At 49.1% G+C, this 22,819-nt stretch overlaps 1 protein-coding gene across 2 annotated transcripts in view; it reads right to left on the bottom strand.

The window, feature by feature from the left end:
• Positions 1 to 15,001: 15,001 nt before the first annotated feature.
• Positions 15,002 to 22,819, bottom strand: part of LOC119975258 (myelin-associated glycoprotein-like) — a 91,600-nt gene continuing 83,782 nt past the window's right edge. For both annotated transcript variants that reach the window (XM_038814947.1, XM_038814948.1), the window contains 2 exons: positions 17,966 to 18,047; positions 15,002 to 15,420 (listed from right to left, as the gene is read on the bottom strand). In XM_038814947.1, coding sequence (XP_038670875.1) covers positions 15,172 to 15,420; positions 17,966 to 18,047 — 331 coding nt within the window. In that variant the 3' untranslated portion in view covers positions 15,002 to 15,171. The remainder of the gene's footprint in view (positions 15,421 to 17,965; positions 18,048 to 22,819) is intronic.

Raw genomic sequence — 22,819 nt, 5'->3', positions numbered from 1 at the left:
CAGGCTGACACAGTCACAACCTCACCTATTTTTTTCCTCATAACTGAAGTTTCTCCTTTGCGAACCACTCTTGTAAGCCTCTAATGCATTCTCCAATTCGTTCACATCCTTCCCTTTTTTTGTTTAGTTTTTCCAATTAGGGGACAATTTAGCCTGGCCAATCCACCTACCCTGCACATCTTTGGGATGTGGGGGTGAGACCCTTCCAGACAGTGGGAGAACGTGCATACTCCAAACGAACAGTGACCCGGGGGCAGGATTGAACCCCACCGGTACCACACCCCCACCCTCGGGTTTCCCAGCGGTGTGGAGTGGTTTCAGTGGGAAATCCTATTGACAGCGGTGGTAACAGAGAATCTCGCCACCAGCAAACAGCTCACCGCCGAGAAACACGCGGATGGGGCACCTCAAATATCACCCGCTTATTAATTAAGATCGCAACCCCTCTAGTCTTTCTTTCCAGCCCCGCGTGGAAGACCTGACTGACCCAGCCTTTCCTCAATCTAACCTGGTCCACTACTCTAAGGTGCATCTCCTACAGCATTACCATGTCCGCCTTCAGTCCCCTCAGGTGCGCGAACACATGTGCCCTCTTACCGGCCCATTTAACCCTTGAACATTCCAGGTGATTAGTCTAGTTGGTGGGCCAATTGACCCCCCTTTGCCGATCAGCCATCCCCTTTCTTGGACCCGCCTCAAGCCCATGTGTCGCGCCTCCTCCGGCCCGCCCCCCCGGCAGTCCCCGCCACCGACCTCCTCTCTGTCCCTCAACCGAAGTTCCTCCCTCGTCAGCAGAACTACCCCCCCTTCACCCCCCTAGAAACACCACTCTGAAACCTAACCCATACAATAAACTAAACATATGCACACACCCCACTGCGCTTCCATGAGCTAGCTCACCCAGCTAGCTTGGTGGCTCCCGCCCCCGGCGCCAAAATGTCTCCCACCTATTTTTCCCTCGCTCCCCTCCCCCCGCTCATACAAACAAATTCCCTCATCTAACAATCCCTACACAATCACCTAGCTGAAAAAAAAACAAACACTGAAACCCAAACAAGCACGACTCCATCCCACAAAAGTGCACATCAAAGAAAAAGACATTGCCAATATCCACCGGAAAAAAACCCGAAAATGAAAAAAACCTATTCCCTCCCCTTCTTAAACAGAACATAAAAACAGAAGAGAAATTTTTTTTTAAAAGAGACCCAATATAAGTCAGCAAGTTACATCAAAGCTCGAGGGTTCTCAGCCGCCCACCAGTCCTTTTCTTTTCGCGAAGTCCAGCACGTCTTCGGGCGACTCAAAACAATGATGTTGGTGCTCATATGTGACCCAGAGACGAGCCGGCTACGTATGGCCCAGCATCAGTTCCCTCAGACCCCTCTGGGAGCCTGACAATTCTTAGGTTCTGCCGACGGGACCTACTCTCTAGGTCCTCCATCTTCTCCAGAAGCCATTTCTGCTGGTCCCGCAGCATCCACATCTCCAGCTCCACCGCAGCTTGATGCTCCTCCTGCTCAGCCAGCACCTTCTCAACCTTCTGGATCGCCCGATCCTGGGCGTCCAACCTGTGCTCCAGCCGATCAACCGACTCTTTAATCGGGTCCAGGCAATGCCGTTTTTACTTGGCAAAGCCGTCCTGGATGACCTGCATCAACTGCTCCGTTGATCGCTGCGCCAACACCCCAGGGGTCCGGTCCTCAGCCATGCTGTCTCCTGCTGCAGCTGCAGCACAACTCTTGCCTGTCTTTCTATTTCTGCCTTCTCGTGCACTTCTGGTTCTTTTCTCCATACACCGAAACGTGGAAACGGTGCCCAATTGCCTCAGCCTTCGAATTTACTGTTTAAAACCGGAAAAAAGTCCGGGAGAAATTCCAAAAGTCCGACCAGAGCGGGAGCCACCAAATGTGCAACTTACTCCTTCATAGCCGCCACCTGAGGTCTCCAGACTACTGATGTATGATGAACTATAATACTCTACACCTTCACTCCCAACGATACTGTTACAGATTCATACGCATAACACAAGTTACAAAATCTATCTTTTATTGCAATGTTCAAAGTCAGTACACAATCCATGGAAACATACCATATTCTGAAATAATTTGTCAGATGTCACCCAAAACAATGCCTACGGCTTTCTCATCAATTTCCCCAGACCCTTGTCATACCATGAGCCCGTTTGTCTCACTGAGATTCTCCGTTGCGAGTCCGCCCCGCTACCGATGCTAGCGAGGATGGAAAATTTTGCACGCAGCTACATCGCCCATTCATTACAGCGAGACCGGTGAATCCTGCTGTCATGAACAGATGGAGAATGCTGCCCTCTGTCTTTCACACAAGGGTTTCCAAACTGTGCTCTCGAATCTTCTCCAAAATGGCATTTTCTCTCTGATGTCGTTACCAAGGATACTCCTCCAGGTTTTCAACATCTTTTCGGTGTTTCTCTCCTCTGGACCGCAATCCATCAACACCCCCTTTTCCTTCTTAAAACTATCTGGAACACAAATTGTATTGTCAGTCACCATTATTCATTGATCTGACCCAGCGATGGCCCGACGCCGGCGTGAAAAACGGCATGAATCACTCCAGCGTCAGGATGACCGGAAGTAGCGGAATCCTCCGCACCTCCAGGGGCTAGGCCGGCGATGGAGGGGTTAGCGCTGTGCCAGCCGGTGGCGAAGCGACTGCGTGAGTTAGCGATTGCGTAGAATCGCCAGCGTGGTTCAGCGCATGCAAGGATCGACTGGCGTATTCTGGCGCATGCGCAGGGGGGTGTCTTCTCCGCGCCCGCCCCTGTAGGGCTCTGCGATGGAAGAAGAAGTGCCCTCATGGCACAGGCCCGCCCGCAGATCGGTGGGCCCCGATCACGGGCCAGGCCACCGTGGCCCCCCCCCAGGGTCGGATCCCCCAGCGCACCCCCCCCCCCCTCCCCAGCGCGAGGTCCGCACCAGCCAACTTACCTGCCAGGTCCTGCCATGTGGGACCATATACAATCCACGCCGGGACTGGCCAGAAACCGATAGCCGCTCGGCCCATCGGGGCCCAGAGAATTGCCGGGCGGGGCGCTGCCAATGGCCCCCGAACGGCGTGGCGTGATCCCCGCCCCCGCCCGAAAACTGGCGCCACAGAATACGGCAGCCGGCGCCGGACCGCCGGGGTGGTATTCACGCCGCTCCCCAGGTATTCTCCAACCCGGCGGGATGTCAGAGAATCCCGCCCAGTATCTCTCAAAATGTACTGAAGGATTAAGGGGACACACCTCCCTTTGAGACAAAACATCCCAACTCTGTAACAGTCTGAGCTCCATCACCAGTAACAAAAACATAATTTGCTGGACTGTTGTGAACCATATCCCCATTTCACATAGATTCTGAGGGAACACATTATTTATTTATTTATTCATGGGATGTGGGCATGGCTGGCTCGTCCAGCACTTATTGCACATCCTCAATTACCCTTGAACTGAGTGGCTTGCTAGGCCGTTTCAGACTCAACCACATTGCTGTGGACCTGGAGTCTCATTTAGTCCAGACCATGTAAGGATGGCAGATTCCTCCCCTAAAAGGCATTAATGAACCAGATGGGCTTTTACAACAATTGACAATGGCCATCATTTGAGTTTTTATTCCAGATATTTATTGAATTCAACTTTTACCATCTGCCGTGGTGGGGTTTGAACCCAGATCTCTAGAACATTGCACTGGATCTCTGGATGACCAGTCAAGTGACAAAACTCTCTTCCACCACATCCCCAATCTTAGTCAGTTCATTGGTTCACCTCCAGGAAAAAGTGGTCTCTCAAATATCTCTTCTAATTCAGTTGCTGCACTAATATCTCAACTATGCCTTCTTTCCTTGCCCGGATAGGTAATTTTAACAGCAAAGTATATCCCAATTTTGTTAACTGAACCTTGGTTACTTTTTGTAAACCAGTCAGGGTTACCTCTTCCATCTTTGGAAAGGTCCTAGTAACTCCTGAAGCCATTTTGGATTCCAGCATGTTTAATCTACCTCACTGCAACTCTAATTCCCATGTCCAATACCTCCATGTTCTCATTCATAGGATTCACAGATTGCATCAATGCTCAATGATTTTCAATCCCACAGGAATAAGGATAATCTCAGACAAGTGCCCAATTTTGTTACAATTCCAGATAATATTGCTACTGGACAGGTCAGATCCCAGAGTGGAACCCTGCTTGCTCGATCCTAACTTTTACTTTTTGATGTCACAGGAAACAGCTGATCAATGTTGAACAAATAGTTCATTTGTTCAACAAGAAAGATGAACTATTTTACATTACGACTTCACCTCATTCAAAATACCGTATGTTGGAATAGCACAAGTTACAAAGGCCATGATTTACTGGCCTTGTCACCCACATGTTGGTGACGCAACGAGACCTCTCGCGTAGCTTGAGACGTCTCACAAGATTCAACTGAACCTCATGAGACGTCACAATCTGGATCTCGCTCGTGCTGGGCTGAATCCAGATCAGCATATTCAAATGAGTCATTATGCTCATTTAAATATCCATGTGCCAGATTCTCCCGGTGCCTGGGAAATAACAGCCTCCCCAATGAGGCCTTGCCAGGGTGCCATTTAGCACTGGCCCACACAAATGTGGACCAGGTGTAACTTCCGGGGTTTTCCTGGCCATTGGTTACCCCGGGTAGTCAGCGACAGGACAGGGTGGACCCATGGCAGTCCCTCTAACTTCCGGGAACCTTGGCACTGCCACCCTGGCACTGTCAAGGTGTCCAGGTGGCACTGCCAGACTGGATGGGGAACTGCCTGAGTGGCATTGCCATGGGTCTAGGCTGAGGGGGGCCATGCCCATGAAAGAGGGGATGAGGGGGGTATGAAGGGTGGGGGGTGAAGGACGGGGATGAAGGGCGACTCATAAATGTTGGGGGGATTCACGGGTGGAGGTCACAAAATTGGGAGGGCCCAAGACGCGGGTGGGGAGTCCTGAAAAGGGAGTGGCCCAGGGTGACCCATTAGTGGAGTGTCCTCACTGGGGAGGGTGTGAGGTAATCCCATGTGTACGGTGTGGGGGGGGGGGGGGGGGGGTTATATTGCCCCCTGGGTTTGTGGGGGACCCTCAAGCTCACTTAAAGAACTAATTTGCAAAAATGTGAATGTCCTCAACAAGGATCCACCCTCAGGCTTTCAACCTCTCACTTCAATGATTCATTTCCCTGGATCACCACATGCATTCAAGCGTCCTCGTAATCTCTCTGGTATGCAGCCATCCAAACAGAACATCACTGCTTCATAAGCCTGTAGTAAGGAGTTATCAACCTTTTGGTCACCTTGGATCTTTAGTTTCTAGCAAGCCGATGTTGTCCGAGGTCTACACCTTGAGTTCTGTCTTTTAGCTTGGAGCCTTTCTCACTCTCAACCTCACTAAACAGAACCTGTTTTCTAGATTCCTATTCCTTGCTCTTTTGAATAGAAGTTCTTCTTGGTCCTTGTTTCTGTCCCTCTCCTGGATTCTTGGACATTCTTCTTTTCTTTAATTTGGTACCTGCTCTCTGCAGTCTCCCTTCATGTCTTCCCTGTTCCAGCAGTTTCTCTGAGATGCTGCTTACTCCTCGGTTACCTTTTTTCAACTGCACTCAAATTGCATCTCTTTTTTTGTGTGGCCCACTGGATGCTAGGCAACAGCCCGTATTTTAATACCCTCTGTTTGTTTTAGAGTTGTACAAACCAGGGGCGGCACGGCAGCATAGTGGTTAGCACAGTTCCTTCACAGCTCCATGGTCCCAGGTTCGACTCCTAGCTGGGTCACTGTCTGTGCGGAGTCTGCACGTTCTCCCTGTGTCTACGTGGGTTTCCTCCCACAGTCCAATGATGTGCGGGTTAGGTGGATTGGCCATAGCTAACTTGCCCTTAGTGTCCAAAACGCGTTAAGTGGGGGGTTACTGGATTACGGAGATAGAGTAGATACGTGGGCTTCAGTAGGGTGCTCTTTGTAAGAGCAGACTCGATGGGCTGAATGGCCTCCTTCGGCACTGTAAATTCTCTAAATCGATGAATCTATAATTAAAATGCAGGCAAGGTCTAAAGTGAAATTAAACTAAAGTTCTGAACACACAAATACAGAAACACAAATTAAACTTACTTTATCTTAGAACATAGAACATAGAACACTACAGCGCAGTACGGGCCCTTCGGCCCTCGATGTTGCGCCGACCTGTGAAACCATCTGAAGCCTATCTGACCTACACTATTCCATTTTCATCCATATGTCTATATCTTATTCCTATTTCCTACAAAAACAAATATAAGTTACTCAAAACTATATCTATTTCTGAACAAACCGAACCATCACCTTTGACATTCACTCCCTCCACCATTTCCACAGTGACAGCCATGTGTGCCAGCTACAAGTTGCACTGCAGCAACTCAACAAGGTTTCTTCGACAGCACCTTCCAAATCTGTGACCTCTTTCACCCAGCCAGACAAGGGCATCGAATACATGGAAACATCACCCACTGCAAGTTCCCCTCCAAGCCACTCACCATCCTGATTTGAAACTATCTCACCATTCCTTTACTGTCGCTGACACTATTCAGCCCTATCGAGCCTGCTACACAGATCCAGCAAGAGGCTATTCAGCAACCCCGCCGCCCCCCCCCTTCCCACACAGCATCTTTTGTAATTTGACTTGATCATGCCCAGAGTACTTGAAGAAGTGGCCTGTCAAATAGTGGATGCATTGATGGTCATCTTCCAAGATTCTATAGACTCTGGAAGAGTTCCTTAGATTTGAGAGTAGCCAATTTAACCCTACTATGTAAAAAGGAAAGTAGAGAGAAAGAGGGAATTCTCAGCCAGTATGCCTGCCATCGGTAGTGGATGTTATAGCAGAGCACTTGGAAAACAGTGGCAGCTTCTTCCCTGCTGTTAACATAGAACATACAGTGCAGGAGGAGGCCATTCAGCCCATCACGTCTGCACCGACCCACTTAAGCCCTCACTTCCACCCTATCCCAATAACCCCTCCTAACCTTTTTTTGGTCACTAAGGGCAATTTATCATGGCCAATGCACCTAACCTGCACATCTTTGGACTGTGGGAGGAAACCGGAGCACCCGGAGGAAACCCACGCAGACACGGGGAGAACGTGCAGACTCCGCACAGACAGTGACCCAGCGGGGAATCGAACCTGGGACACTGGCGCTGTGAAGCCACAGTGCTATCCACTTGTGCTACCGTACTGCCCTGTTACCAGACTCCAAAATAGTTATGACCCTTTCATGGACTCACCTCATTAACAGTACACCCCTGTATGCTTCACCCGATGCCGGTGTTTATGTAGTTACATTGTGCACCTTGTTTGCCCTATTATGTATTTTCTTTTTCTTTTCTTTTCATGTACTTAATGACCTGTTGAGCTGCTCGCAGAAAACTACTTTTCACTGTACCTTGGTATACGCTACAATAAACAAAATCCAATCCAAAATCCAATCCAATCCAATCGGACAGGTCGGGATGGATTTATCAAAGGGAAATCATGCTTGACAAATCTACTGGAAATCTTCAAATGTGTTGTTGAGACATTCTGGGCTAGTATACGATGAATTCCAGCCCCATGTGCCCTCAAGTTGCAACACAAATAAATTAACCAATAATTCTTCTAAAAATACTTGATGCCTTTGACCCTTGGCTGCCTAATAATCACAGTCACCAGGTTTGTAAATGGAAACACTATTATTTTTTATTTATACCAAGAAATGTCATGAAATGTGCAGTAAATGGTTTATGAGAAGCTAAATCTACAGCCCACTTTAACTGCCTCACCCTCTACCTACACACACACACACACACACACACACAAGGCAGTAAAATATAGGGGAGCGGGGATGAAAGATGAGGATGAAAGTCAAAAATAAGACTATTTGCTTCAGATGGTGGTATATTCTTTCTAGACAGCTTGCAGATTAGATTGGTTTGCACCCTGTAATGGTAATTTTTGTATTGTCATTTACCCAGGGTCCCTGTAGTTTAGAAAATGCAGTACTCACAGGCAGCAGGCTTTCCCCACCTTGAGCTGTATTCTCTGCCCCGCCATGCCACATTTCTGTTTTACCCCGCCGGCGGGATGCTCCATTATGCTGGCTGGCCAATGTGGTTCCCCATTGTGGGACAGCCTCACACCACTGGGAAACCCCCAGGCTGTCGGCAAAAATGGAGCATCCCGCTGGCGGACAATCCACCCCCATATTTCTCAATAAACTGGGACTTCAGTTCAAGGTTCGCATTCAGACCTCTATCTTTCTGGAGAGACACTTTATTTTGCATCAAACTTTGCTTTCAGCTCGTGGTTTGTCTTCAGCTCTCTGCAGTCTCAAGAGAACAGCGCTCAGAGGCTTGCTGCAGGGAGAGTCAGCCCTCACAGTGGCTTGCTGCAGAGAAATAGCTGGATCCTTTTGGGGAGAGTTAGTTGGACCTCTTCACTGGGCTGCCAGAATCAAAAACTGAAACAAATCGCAAGGCTTGGGACTCGTAAAACCATATCAGTGGGATTGGATCCAATCACACACGTTACCAGGCAGAGCACAACCTTTCATCCAATTCATTGGTCACCAGGGAATCAATCAAACTGAGTCCTCACTGATGCCAGGCAGTCTGAAATCATTAGTTTAAACCAGCACATCCTTTGGATTCCTCTCTTTGAATTAAAGGTACAGACGTCTTGTAGGTTGCTTGCCTTAAAGTGAGACGTCCATTAATTATCTATCCATCAAAAGGGCAACAGCAAAATAAAAGAAAGGGGAATAAGGGAATAAACTGGAAGGTCCTTACAATGTAACTAGTAGGGTTGGTGAGGGGAAGGCAGTGGATGTGGTTTATTTGGACTTTCGTAAGGTTTTGACAAAGTTCCACGTCAGAGATTCGCGATCAAAATTAAAGCGCATAGGATTGAGGGTCGCTTATTGAGATGGAGAGTAAACTGGCTGGCAGACAGGAAGCAAAGAGTAGGAATAAATGGGTCTTTTATCAAATGACTAGTGGGGTATCGCTGCGACCGGTGCTGGGACCCCAGCTATTCACAATATATATTAATGATTTAGATGAGGGAACTAAATGTAATATATCTAAATTTGCAGATCACACAAAGCTGGGTGGGAAGGTGAGCTGTGAGGAGGATGCATAAATCCTTCAGTGTGATTTGGACAAGTTATGTGAGTCGGCAAATGAATGGCAGATGTCATAAAATGTTGATAAATGTGAGGAGATCCACTTGGGTAGCAAAAACGAGAAGGCAGACTATTATCTGAATGGCCATAAATTAGGAGAGGGAATTATGCAATGAGGCCTGGGGCACCATTCACTGAAGGTAAGCATGCAGGTCCAGCAAGTGGTAAAGAAGGCAAATGGTACTTTGGCCTTCATAGCGAGAGGATTTGAGCACAGGAACAGGAATGTTTTGCTGCAGTTACACAGAGCCTTGGTGAGGCCACACCTGGAATATTGTGAGCAGTTTTGGTCTCCTAATCAGAGGAAGGATGTTCTTGCTGTGGAGGGAGTACAGAGAAGGAATACAGACTGATTCCTGAGATGGCAGGACTAACATATGAGGGGAGATTGAGTTAATTAGGATGATATTCATAGAACATAGAACATAGAACAGTACAGCACAGAACAGGCCCTTCGGCCCTCAATGTTGTGCCGAGCCATGATCACCCCACTTAAACCCACTGGAGCTCAGAAGAATGAGGGGGATCTAATTGAAACTAATAAAATTATAACAGGCAAGACAGGGTAGATGTAAGAAACATGGGCGGGATTCTCTGACCCCCCGAGCGCCCGGGGCCGGCGTAAATTCCGCCCCCGCTGTGTCCCGAATTCTCCGCCCCCTGAGATTCGGCGGGGGCGGGATTTGCGCCACGCCGGTTGTCGGGCCCCCCGCGCCAGCCACCGCGATTGGCCGAAGTCCCGCCGCTGACAGGCCTTTCCCGCCGGCGTGGATTAAACCACCTACCTGACCAGCAGGATTGGCGGCTCGGGCGGGCTCCGGGATCCTGGGGGGGGGGGCGCGCAGGGCGATCTGACCCCGGGGGGTGACTCCACGGTGGCCTGACCCGTGATCCGGGCCCACTGATCGGCGGGCGGGCCTGTGGGGAGACCCCCTCCCCTGCGCATGCACCGGTATGACGTAAGCAGCCGCTGACGCTCCGGTGCATAGGCGGGCATACGCCGGCCGGCGAAGTCATTTGGGCCCCGGCTGGCGTGGCGCCAAAGGCCATTCATGCCAGCTGGTGGAGTGGGAACCACTCCAGCGCGGGCTTAGCCCCTCAATGTGAGGGCTTGGCCCCTAAAGGTGGGGAGAATTCCACACCTTTGGGGTGGCCCGCCGCCAGAGTGGCTCACGCCACTCCAACACGCCGGGACCCCCGCCCCACCGGGTAGGGGAGAATCCCAGACCTGTTTCTGATGATGGGGGAGTCCAGAACCAGGGGTCACACTCTGAGTATACGGGGTAAACCATTTAGGTCTGAGATGTGAAATCTCTTCACCCTGAGAGTGATCAGTCTGTGGAATTCGTTACCACAGAAAGTAGCTGAGGCCAAAGTATTGTGGGTGGGATTCTCCATTGGCGGACGCCAAATTCATAAAACGCAATTAGGCAGAGAATAGGTTCCGACGCCAAAATCGTGGCTGGCCCTGATTTGACGCCAAATCACAAATCTCCGTCACCACGACAGCAGCGTCGATGCGGTCCAGAGCACACGTAGAATAAACACCATTTGCATGTCGTCAGGGGGCCCAACCAGGCTGATGAGGGAGAGAGAGGCGGTATGGAAAGTGTCCAACATCGCCATAGTTCGCTGACAGTTGTGCTGCTGGCTGGGGGGCTTCTGGCAGGGCAGGGGAGTAACGGGGGGTGACAAGGAGGTGGGCTGTGGGGTCAGGGTGGACGGGTATCGAACGCCATTGCCGCAGCCAGCAAGGCAACCACGCAACTGGGCACGCCACTGACTGCCCACTGTGAATTTAGGGCCACAAGTCATATAGTTGTCCCGCCAGACCACCCCTTAGGTGTCCTCTGACCCCAGCCAACCCATCAGCTGTATGGGTGCACGCCAGCACAACCAGCACCATCTTGTTGGCTGGGATGAGTGTGTGGGGATTGAAATGTGTATATGCTGCTGCAGCTTGTCAGCCTCTCGACTGTCAATCATGGACCCGCCAAATCCAGTATCGTTTTTCATTGGAAACGATTGTGTTCCACGTCGCGCCAGTGCTAGATCCTGTTGCTGAAACGATCCCGTTTCGGTGCCAGTTTTTCTGTCATGAAAGTCCACACATTCTACGTCAGCATCTCAGAAACGGAGAATCCCGCCCTGTATGTTTTCAAGAAACAGTTATATACAGCACTTGGGGTGAAGGGGATCAAAGCATATGGACAGGGGAAGGCAGAATCAGTCTATTGAGTTGGATGATCAGCCATGAATGACGGAGCAGGTTTGAAGGGACGAATGGCCTCTTCCTGCTCCTATTTTCTATGTTTCCATGCCTAATCTGTACCTTAGCCCCATCTATCCACCTTGGATCCGTAACCATTAATCCCAATACCCTACAAAAATTAATTAATCTCATTTTTGAAATTTTAATTTGATCCCTCCCAGCCTCAACACCGTTTTGTGGGTGGGGAAAATGTTGTCTTGTCAGACAAAAGTATTGAATTGGAACATTTATTGCTGAATACTGTGCTCTATTCTTGTGTCGACTGTCAAACATTTCACTTCCCCTCCTCGACCTCGCCTTTGAAGAAGTTCAGCTGCAGTCCAAGAGGAACGCTTTGGGAGATTTCTGATGTGTTGCTTTTCTAATTTTAGTTCCACGTGATTTAACCACTTTTACCAAAAATAGTGACTTTGAGTTAGGCTGTTCAGATGGGGAAATGCCATCATTGCAGGAAATCTTACAACAGGAAATCTTGCCTTGACTGAATATATTTGTTCATGAGGTGACTGTTGCTGGTTAGGCTTTTATTAATCCCGAATTGCCACTTGAGAAGCCGCTGCCTTGAATTGCTGCAGTCCGTCTGGGACAGGAAGTGAGCAGAGGACGCTGGGACCAGAGATTCACAAATCATCTCAAAAGAAATATAATTGAAAAACAGACAGGTTACATTCAACCAGCATCAAACTTGGTCAGACCTCACTTGCCACACTGTGCACAGTTCTGGGCCGGGATTCTCGCCTGCCCGGCGGGGCGGGGAGTCCCGGCGTGTTGGAGTGGCGTGAACCTCTCCGGCGTCGGGCCGCCCAAAGGTCCGGAAGTCTCCGCACCTTTAGGGGCCAAGCCCTCACATTGAGGGGCTAGGCCCACGACGGAGTGGTTCCCGCTCTGCCGGCTGGCGTGAACGGCCTTGGAATATTGTGCACAGTTCTGGTCTCCATATCCCTTGGTTAGACCACACCTGGAGCATTGCGCACAGTTCTGGTCTCCATATCCCTTGGTTAGACCACACTTGGACCATTGTGCACAGTTCTGGTCTCCATATCCCTTGGTTAGACCACACCTGGAGCATTGCGCACAGTTCTGTTCTCCATACACCTTGGGTAGAAAACACCTGGAGCACTACACAGTTCTGGTCTCCATATCCCTCAGTTAGATCACACTTGGAGTATTGCGCACAGTTCTGGTCTCCATATACCTTGGGTAGAAAACACCTAGAGCACTGCACAGTTCAGGTCTCCATATGTTAAGCTCCAAAGGTTACTCTGCCAATAAGATGGGAAAGCAAATCTTGGCTTCATCAAATCCAGATTTATTCTCTGAAATTATCACTTCTCCATCAACTCACCCAATGCCACCTGTATCCCGTACATTTTTAGGGTTCAGCCTATTTAAACATTAAATGAAATCTATTACATAAAAATAATTAAAACAGCAATTCTAACTCAAATGTTGGTGAGCTTAACTCTTTCCCAATAAATATCCCATAGTTAAACCCCACTTAGTTCACTGTGCACAGTTCTGGGGCTGAATTCTCCAACTTTGAGGCTATTTCCAGAGGAAGCGTCTGGTTTTATGATGGAAAAATCGGCTAGGCCCCAGCACCGATCCTCCAACTGAATAGGAGCTAGCAGCCGCGCAATGTAAAATGCAAGGCCTTCCCAATACAGTAGTCCCCCTTTATAACGCGGGTGTTGGGGTCCAAGACAGCCACCCACGTTGCATCCGAGCCGCGGATATCCACGATGGGGGTTTTAAATTTATTTTAAAATCTATGCATGCGCTTCCCATTGTGAGTCTACGGGGGGGAGAGGTCAGACCCCCGTAGACTCACAATGGGAAGCGCATGCATAGATTTTTAAATAAATATAAAACCCCCATTGTGGATCTAATTAAAACAAGCACTGCTGCATTTTTAACAACTTAAAAGTTGGATTGGAGGGAGAGAACAGCCGGCAGTGTCAATTTCAGCGGCCGGCTGATTGTTTCAGTGAGAGAGCAGCTTCCCTCTCTGGATCAAAGTGAGCAGGCCGCTGAAATTGACACTGCCGGCTGATTGGAGGGAGAGAGCAGCCGGCAGTGTCAATTTCAGCGGCCGGCTCACTTTGATCTGGAGAGGGAAGCTGCTCTCTCACTGAAACAATCAGCCGGCCGCTGAAGTTGACACTGCCGGCTGCTCTCTCCCTCCAATCAGCCGGCAGTGTCAATTTCAGCGGCCGGCTGATTGTTTCAGTGAGAGAGCAGCTTCCCTCTCCGGATCAAAGTGAGCCGGCCGCTGAAATTGACACTGCCGGCTGATTGGAGGGACAGAGCAGCCGGCAGTGTCAATTTCAGCGGCTGGCTCACTTTGATCCGGAGAGGGAAGCTGACAGTTGGGGTCCATAAGCCCCCCCGCCGTATATCGCGAACCGCGGTATTGCGGAGCGCGGTATAACGGGGGACTACTGTATAAATGCCTGGAGAATTGCCGGGTCTGTGGCTGCCCATGCTCACGGCGATGACCTGCAGCAATTGTGTTGTACAACATGGCGCCAGCCGCGCGCGGCACCAACCTGTCGGATAGTGCCCCCCTGGCCACCCCCTCACCCCACCCAGGCCATCCCCCACTAGTCCCTTAGCTCTCGCTGAAGACCCCCCCTCCCGGCCAGCAGCACAGCTCCTCCTCAACTGTGGCGGTGCTGGACACAGCCCGCAGCCACCACGCCAGGTTCACAAAAATGAGAGCACACGTGTCCTGCACCAAGAGGAACTCGGCCCTTTGGGAGCGGAGCATCGGGCAGGGTCTTCAGGTGATGTCCTGATGCCATCCCAATGGAGTGTGGTGTACTCCTTGATGATGCCATTTTGGAGGGAGTAGAGCATCCGAAAACAGGCACTGCCCCGGATTCGGTTGTAAATTGAGATTCTCCGCCCGAGCGCCAATTATGATATCGGCGTCGGGCAACGTAGAATCCCGCCCCTGATCTCCATATCCCTTGGTTAGACCACACTTGGAGCACTGAGCACAATCCTGATCTCGATAATCCTTGGTTAGACCACACTTGGAGCACTGAGCACAATCCTGATCTCGATAATCCTTGGTTAGACCACACTTGGAGCACTGAGCACAGTTCTGATCTCGATAATCCTTGGTTAGACCACACTTGGAGCACTGACCACAATCCTGATCTCGATAATCCTTGGTTAGACTACACTTGGAGCACTGACCACAATCCTGATCTCGATAATCCTTGGTTAGACCACACTTGGAGCACTGACCACAATCCTGATCTCGATAATCCTTGGTTAGACCACACTTGAAGCACAATACTGGAATTCGTATTATCGAAAATACATAATTCCAGGGTGACATGTTTACATGGGAATCTTCCACCACAAATGAAGACACAGGAATTTACATAATGAAATGAGCATGTGATAGCAGGTCATGATCCTCTGGAGATAGGAATTGTTCAGTAGATTATGATATTTTCAAAATGTGTGTAACTGAGCATTCTAATCGCTTGTATTAATAGATGTAAAATTATGCGCACTTCATAAGCATATTGCAATCTTTGACAGCCTGGGAAAAGCTGCAGCATTTGTAGAGCACGCTCAGAACTGATAAAAAACAGTTGAGCAACATCATATTTTTAAAATTACTATTTGACCAAACTGGCTGTCCACAGCCCGTCTCCCTGTTTCACACTCAGTTCTGCTGGAATCTGATCTGTGCGTATTCCGTCTCCTCTTCCCTGTGAACAGTCCCGTCAGCACTGGGCAGCTTCAAGAAGTTGATGTTCGCATAGAGAAGGTCGGCAGGATTGTCAGCATTCCCACATTCAGCATCACCTCCCATTGGACCTTCAGAGAGATCACGGAGAGCTGGTGTCTTCCCATCTCCAGTTGTGCCTCTGTTTGTGTTCCCGGGGTCAGTAAGCAGCATGTCCGGTTTACCCTAGAGAGAAATGGAAACAAGACATTCTCACATCATTCACTGGCAATGATAAGGTTAAATTATTGCGTAGCCTCAGAAGTGACGGTCGTTGTTCAATCAATTCTCTTTCTGTCTGTCTCTCTCAATGTCTCTCTAATCTCTCTCTCTTGCTGTCTGTCTCTCAGACTGCCTCTCTTGGTCTGTCTCTCACCCTCTATTTCTCTCTCATCCTCTCTCACTCCCAACCTGTAATGCTCTCTTTGTCTCTTTCTCTCTGTGTCTCTCATTCTCTCATGCCCTCTTTCTCTCTCACTCTTCTTCCCCCCCTCCCCCCTCCCACCCCCGCCATCCCCTCCCACCATTTATGCTAACCACCATACTACCGTGCTGCCCCTAAGTCGGTCTTACATTACAATCTCAATGCTGAGATTTCAGAACAATTATTTGCAATCACAGAACTTCCAAATCACACTCACAGGTAATGAAGGACGTTTTGTGACTTGAGTCACTGCTGTGGTGTTGGAAATGTTGCTGCCAAGGAGCACAGCAAGATCCCACAAATAACAAGGCGATAATGACCCAGGCCATGTGTTTTAGTGATGTTGGTTGAGGGATAAATGTTGGTCCAAGGACACTGGGAGGAATTCCCCTGTGATCTACTTTGAAATTGTTGGACATTTGACTTTTTATGATAACCTGATAGGGCAACTGGAGCCTTCATTTACCATTTCAACTGTAAGATGGAGCCGATGACAGTGCAATGCTAGTCCCTGACAGTGTAACATTCCATCTCAAATTACCCTTTGACAGTGCAGCATTCCTTCAGTATTGACCCTGCGACAATGCAGCACTCTCTCAGGACTAGCTCTCCAACAGTGCAGCATCTCATCTGTCCTATCGTCCGACGGTGCAACATTCCCTCAGTACTGACCCGCCCCAACGCCGCAGCACTCCCACAGTACTGACACTTGACAGTGCAGCACTCCCTCATTACTGATCCGCTCCTCAGTACTGACCCACTGATAGTGCTGCGCTCCCTCAGTGCTGATTATCGGATAGTGCTGCGCTCCCTCAGAACTGACCCTCTGGCAGTGCAGCACTCCCTCAGTACTGACGCTCTGACAGTGAAGCACTCTCTCAGTACTGACCCTTAGACATTGCAGGACTCCCTCAGTGCTGACCCTATGACAGTGCAGCACTCCCTCAATACTGACCATCAGACAGTACAGCGCACTCTCAGTACTGACCCTCTGACAGTGCAACGCTCTCTCAATTTTGACCCTTGGACTGTCCAGCACTCCCTCAGTGCTGGCTGACCCTCTGACAGTGTAGCTGTCCCTCAAGGCTGACCCTCCGACAATGCAGCACTCCCTCAGTACTGACACTGACAGTGCAGTAGTCCATCAGTATTGACACTCCAACAGTGTGCGCTCCCTCAGTAGTGATCCTCCGACAGTACAGCACTCGCTCAGCACTGACCCTCTGAGAGTCAGAGTTCCCTCAGTACTGACCCTACATCTGCGTGGCACCCCCTCAGTACTAACACTCCAACAGTGTAGCATTCCTTCAGCAGCTCCTTTGAAATTGTTGGACATTTGACTTTTTATGATAACCTGATAGGGCAACTGGAGCCTTCATTTACCATCTCAACTGTAGGATGGAGCCGAAGACAGTGCAATGCTAGTCCCTGACAGTGTAACATTCCATCTCAAATTACCCTTTGACAGTGCAGCATTCCTTCAGTGTTGACCCTGCAACAATGCAGCACTCTCTCAAGACTACCTCTCCAACAGTGCAGCATCTCGACAGTGCAGTACTTACTCCATCAGTGCCAATCCTCCCCTGAAAGTGCAGCATCCCTCAGTACTAATCCTCAGCCAGTGCAGTACTCCCTCAGTGCTGAGCTCCAGCAAGTTCAGCACTTCATCGGTACTAACCATCCGACAATGCAACATTCCCTTAGTACTGACTCATTGATAGTACAGCACTCCCTCAGTTCCTACACTCCGATAGTGTAGCAGCCCTCCCTCAGTACTGACCCTCCAAGAGTGCAGCACTGCCTTAGCACTGACCCTCCGATAGTTCAGCACTCCCTCAGTACTGGCCCTCCAACAATGCAGTGCACCCTCAGTACTGACCCTCCGACAGTGTAGCACTTCCTCAGTACTGATCCTCCGACAGGGCGGCATGGTAGCATAGGCGTTAGCACTGCTGTCTCAGAGCGCCAGGGACCCAGGTTCAATTCCGAGTTCAATTCCGGCATTGGGTGGCTGTGTGGGGTTTGCACTCAGTACACATCCACCATGAATGTGACGCTCACCTGGTTGTGGCTCTGCTGGATGCCAATTTAGAACACTCACTTGAATGCGGACGACACTCTGAGCCCTCTGACTCAGAGAGAGAGAGTGATAAAGAGTCAGAGAGGGAAAGAAAGGGAGAGAGAGACATGCTAATCATTGATGACAGCACAGGTAGGAATCTGTGGGTATCCCACTGGGGATCTGGGATACGTATTATCTACATACTGAGACAGAAGCTTTGTAGTGAATGTAAACAGTTTCTGTACCTGGTGCTTCACAGGGACTGGTCTGGTACTCAATGAAAGATCTTTGGTTTCTGAACCTCTTTCCTTATTCAATGTCTTTATCCTGCAATAATACAATATCACACTGTGGTTATTATATATCAGACAGTCAGTGCGGCACAGACACAGAGCCCACTGTAACATTACACAAACTTCTGAAATGTCTCTTGTTTTTGATTTGTCTTTAAGCGATAAAAACTTGACATCACGAGAAGGGAAGTGTGCCATGTGATCCAGTCGGAGGTTCACTTTTGCTTTGAGCAGTGCACACACCCACAGCTCTGATGTCTTCACCTTTCTCCTGATCTATAACTTCCCTCATGTGCCTCGTCTTAATAAATTAATTCATAACATGCTTACGAAATCCCTTAAAAGTGATTGGTGCCTTGTGCTTGTACAGTAAATAAGCCCTATCATATCATTAGATAAACGCGACATGATAATTGGTGCTCGTAAAACAGATTGCAACAAGCTTAAGAATAGGTACATCATGGTGATCAGTCTTAGATTATCCTTCATGGCATGAGAAGGCTTTGCTCGGTCCTCAACGAAGTCACGGTGTCGGAGTGTTGCAAACGTAGCATGGTGTCTGTGCAGAAAAGTTTCAGAGACACAGCACCGATCATGTGCTCAAGTAAAGAGCTGGTCAGTAGATGAATCCCTCCTGTTGAGCCTGCCCAGTTCCATGAGTGGACAGCACGTCCAGAGACCCAGCACCAGGTTAACTCAGTCAGTAAAGGCGAGTGATGAGGGTGTGAGCCAGATCAATAACGAGCAAGGGAGAGTGGCACGGTAGCACAGTGGTTAGCACTGCTGCCTCTCAGCACCAGGGACCTGGGTTTGATTCCCGGCTTGGGTCACTATCTTTGCAGAGTCTGCACGTTCTCCCTGTGTCTGCGTGGGTTTCCTTTGGGTGCTCCAGTTTCCTCCCACATTCCAAAGATGCTAAATTGCCCCTTGGTGTCCAAACGGTTCAGTTGGATTACGGGGTAGGGTGGAGATGTGAGCTTAGTTGGGGCGCTCTTTCCAAGGGCTGGTGCAGACTCGATGGGCCAAATGGCCTCCTTCTGCACTGTAAATTCTATGAGTCTCTGAGTCGAAGAAAAAGACAGTCATAAAATCCTGAGCCGGGAAAGGTTACGATTATAATGGTCGGCTTCAAGAGTTCCTGAACAATAGTTTGAATTGAGAAGCAAAGTCGCAATTACTGGGTGGTGTGTTCCCACCACAATTAGTTTTCATGGACACAGCTTCGGAAAACATGTGAAAGCGGCTGCAGTAACACTCTCCCAGTTACTATAAAGGAAGGAAGGTTAAAGAGGTATTGTCAAAATGTCAATTAAAATCCAGAGTTTAAATTGGGAAACAGCCGACCTACTATCCAAATTTAAAATGTCTTAGTAGCGAACAGAGCTATGGTTTCTTGATTCAGGTGTGTCTGAACCAGACAAGCAAGCCTTACAATTGACTTAGCAATTGGGAGCGAAGGACTACACAGGCAGAACACGTCAGGATTAACAGAAGAGGAGTTAATGGATTCCCATTGGAAAACTTATAAACTGGCTAAACTGTATTCATCAACCCGAGTTTGTGATGTTCTTTGCTTTGTAGATGATGATGACTTGAAGTTGAGTATCTTACAAAGACCTTCAAGCTATGTTTCAAACAAAGCTTATTTATTAACACAACTAAACTAGGTTTGAACCAACTTACTAAGATATGAATATTACAGGATACACAAAGACTATTATTCTATCTACAGAGCTTCTGAAAACACGACGACTCTCTATCCCGCCTAATCACCTATTCCCAGAATCAAGGTATCACGTGATCCACGTGTGCGCTCTTGATCACCATTTAGTGGTTGGAAGCATACACATTAAATTGTTAACCCTTCATTTACTATACAATATGCATATTTGGGTAGCACTGTTGCTTCACAGCTCCAGGGTCCCAGGTTCGATTCCTGGCTTGGGTCACTGTCTGTGTGAAATCTACACATTCTCCATGTGTCTGCGTGGGTTTCCCCCAGGTGCTCGGGTGTCCGCCCACAAGTCCCAAAAGACGTGCTTGTTCAGTGAATTAGATATTCTAAATTCTCCCTCTGTGTACCTGAACAAGCGCCGGAATGTGGCGACTAGGGGCTTTTCACAGTAACTTCATTGCAGTGTAAATGTAAGCCTACTTGTGACAATAAAGATTATTATTATATTGTCACAGAGTTCATGTCATTTTGAAAACTGCTGGCAGAGTCCACTTTGTCAGCAGGAACACAGAATAGGGTGCATCCTGTGATTTTTCTAAAACATACAGAACTTTGAGTCATATTCACATCCACTCTCATAGTAGTATTTCAGAAAGATCTGAAAGACAATCCCAAAAGTATAGCATCAAACAGCTACTCAAGGGTGGATGTAAGATGTGGACTTAAGTGGGGTGCTCTTTTCAAGGCTCGGTGCAGACTTGATGGACCGATCGGCCTTCTCCGACACTATAAATTCTATGATTCTATGATTCAAAGTGTAAGGAACCTCTTTTAAATCCTTTCATGACCCTGGTTCCCTTTTTAAGGCTTGTCCTGCTGGCTGTTTTTAAACTAACAGAAGTTTGGTTTTGAACTGAAATCCCTGCTGCAAGCTGCTATTTGAACTGACCCAGGCACACCCCTTGATGCAGTGTGTTCTGTGACATAGCTCGTGATGTCATTTTGTTGGGCTTGGCTGGCAGCCAACCCCTCTTCTGCAATTCCGGTACCTGTTAAATATCTCTCCCAAAAAGGCTGGAACTTCTCCCTCTGATAGCTCGGCTGGAGTGAGCTGGTTTGGACACTCTATCAGTCCTGTGAAGGTTTAACTCCTGATTAAAAGCTGAAAGGATTCACTATCCAGCCAGGCCTGTCAAGGTTTTAACTCCTGATTTAAATGCTGCAAGCATTCTCTATCCAGCCGGGCCTGTGCAAGTTCAAACCTTTGTGAGATAGTCTGGGAAACGCCAAGGCTGATAATCTCTCCTGAGAATCCAAAAAGGGTCCTGAAGTCCGGGCCCTTTTCCCTCTCTCTATACCGCAGCGGAAAACCCTGCACAAAGACCAGACAAGCAGCTGAAAGGCAGAGTGGACGGTGAACTTTCTGCAAACTCTCAGTTAGAGAACTCTATCTCAGTGAGACTAAATCATTCTGGTGGAGGCCTGTACAAGTGAAAGTGACTCCAGAGTAGTCCTGCCGCCCACAAGGTTTAATTGAAGGCACATTCAAAAAGATCCAAACCAACCAATGACTTCAAGATCGCTGACTACAAGGACTACCAACTCAGCAGCAAAGATTCATCTTGGTCCTTTTAATCCCTGTTATTTTTTAACCTTTCCTCCCCGACCATGTCTATTGTGTGTGTCTGGGTGGTGGGTGGGGCGGGGTTTGGGAAGTAGTTAGATTAGTACACCATTATTCTATTGTTTCCATGACCTGTTTATCTCTTATTATAGATAAATAGTTTTTTTAAATGTTTTACTTACAAATCTGGTGCCTGTAAGCCATTGGAGCAGTCAAGGTTCACACATCTCATGAAAACACATAAATTATTGGTTAATTCACTTAAATTGGGACTCCAGGGCCTGTGGGACTTGAATTGACTGTGAACTAGCCCGGGGTGTCATAACAGAAGCGATCCTCGCAAACTGACAAAGCTTGCAGATCCAAAGCAAAACCCTAATTCATGACACACTCACTAGAACACCCAAACCCAGCAAGGCATGTGATAGGTGCGACTTCCTGTCTGCACCAAGGAATTTCCAACTTTTCATCAACTCTGCAAGGAATGATGCAGAAAGGGCTTTTGACAATGACAGTGCATTGATGAAAATGCTGATGCAGCGACAAAGGACCATACACTGATCCAAGCAGATTGTTCATGATGGGTACCGACAGGTAATAAGAACGACCGTCTGCTATACCATCAGAAACGTATACATGAGGTAACTGACAAAACAGAAAATAATGATGGTGGGCGAAATTCTTTGACCCCCAGCAGGGTCGGAGAATCGCCAGGGTCGGAAAATTCTGCTCCCGCCGTGGCAGAGATTCTCCGCCACCCGGGAAGTGGTGGTGGCGGGAATCACGCCCCGCTGATCGGCGAGGTCCCTGCGTTGATTCTCCGGCCCGCGATGGGCCGAAGTCCCGCCGCTGGGAGGCCTCTCTCACTGCTGAGGTTTGAACCACCTCTGGTGGCGGCCGGATCGGATCGGCGGCGCGACCGGGCCCCCGGGGTCCTGGGGGGGGCACGGGGCGATCGGACCCCGGGGGGGTGCTCCCACGGTGGCCAGGCCCGCGATCAGGGCCCCCCAGACTCCGGGCCAGTGCCCTGGGTGCACTCTTGGCGGAAGCGGAAGAGAAACCCACATCGCGCATGCGCCGGTGGTGACGTCAGCGGCAGCTGGCCGACGCATGCGCCGACCGGCGAAAGCCTTTCGGCCAGCCCCGCTGCCGGGCGGCGGGCCTGAAAGGCCGCTGGCGCCGGTTTTTTTGCGCCAGTCTTCTGGTGCCAACCGCTCCGGCGCGGGGCTAGCCCCCAAAGGTGCGGAGAATTCCCCACGCCGGGTAGGGGAGAATCCCGCCCGGTGTGTGCACGGGGAGACAATGAACACATTTCACATCATCAATTTCATGGAAAATATAAATGCTGTCAAACTGTTCAAAGTGTTTGCCAAGATTCTGTCCTTACAAAGTTGTTTATTACTCATGATTGGCCAAGATTGACAGGGGGCAAGTGCTAACATCCTTTCCCTGCGAATTCTAAAATACAGCGGTGTAACTTTCAGCATACAATAGTTCACTAATTCCA

The sequence above is a fragment of the Scyliorhinus canicula genome, chromosome 12, assembly GCF_902713615.1.
Source record: "Scyliorhinus canicula chromosome 12, sScyCan1.1, whole genome shotgun sequence".
In the NCBI taxonomy this organism is placed as follows: Eukaryota; Metazoa; Chordata; class Chondrichthyes; order Carcharhiniformes; family Scyliorhinidae; genus Scyliorhinus; species Scyliorhinus canicula.
Note: the sequence above shows the minus strand (reverse complement) of the source record. Positions and strands in the feature narration are given on the sequence as shown.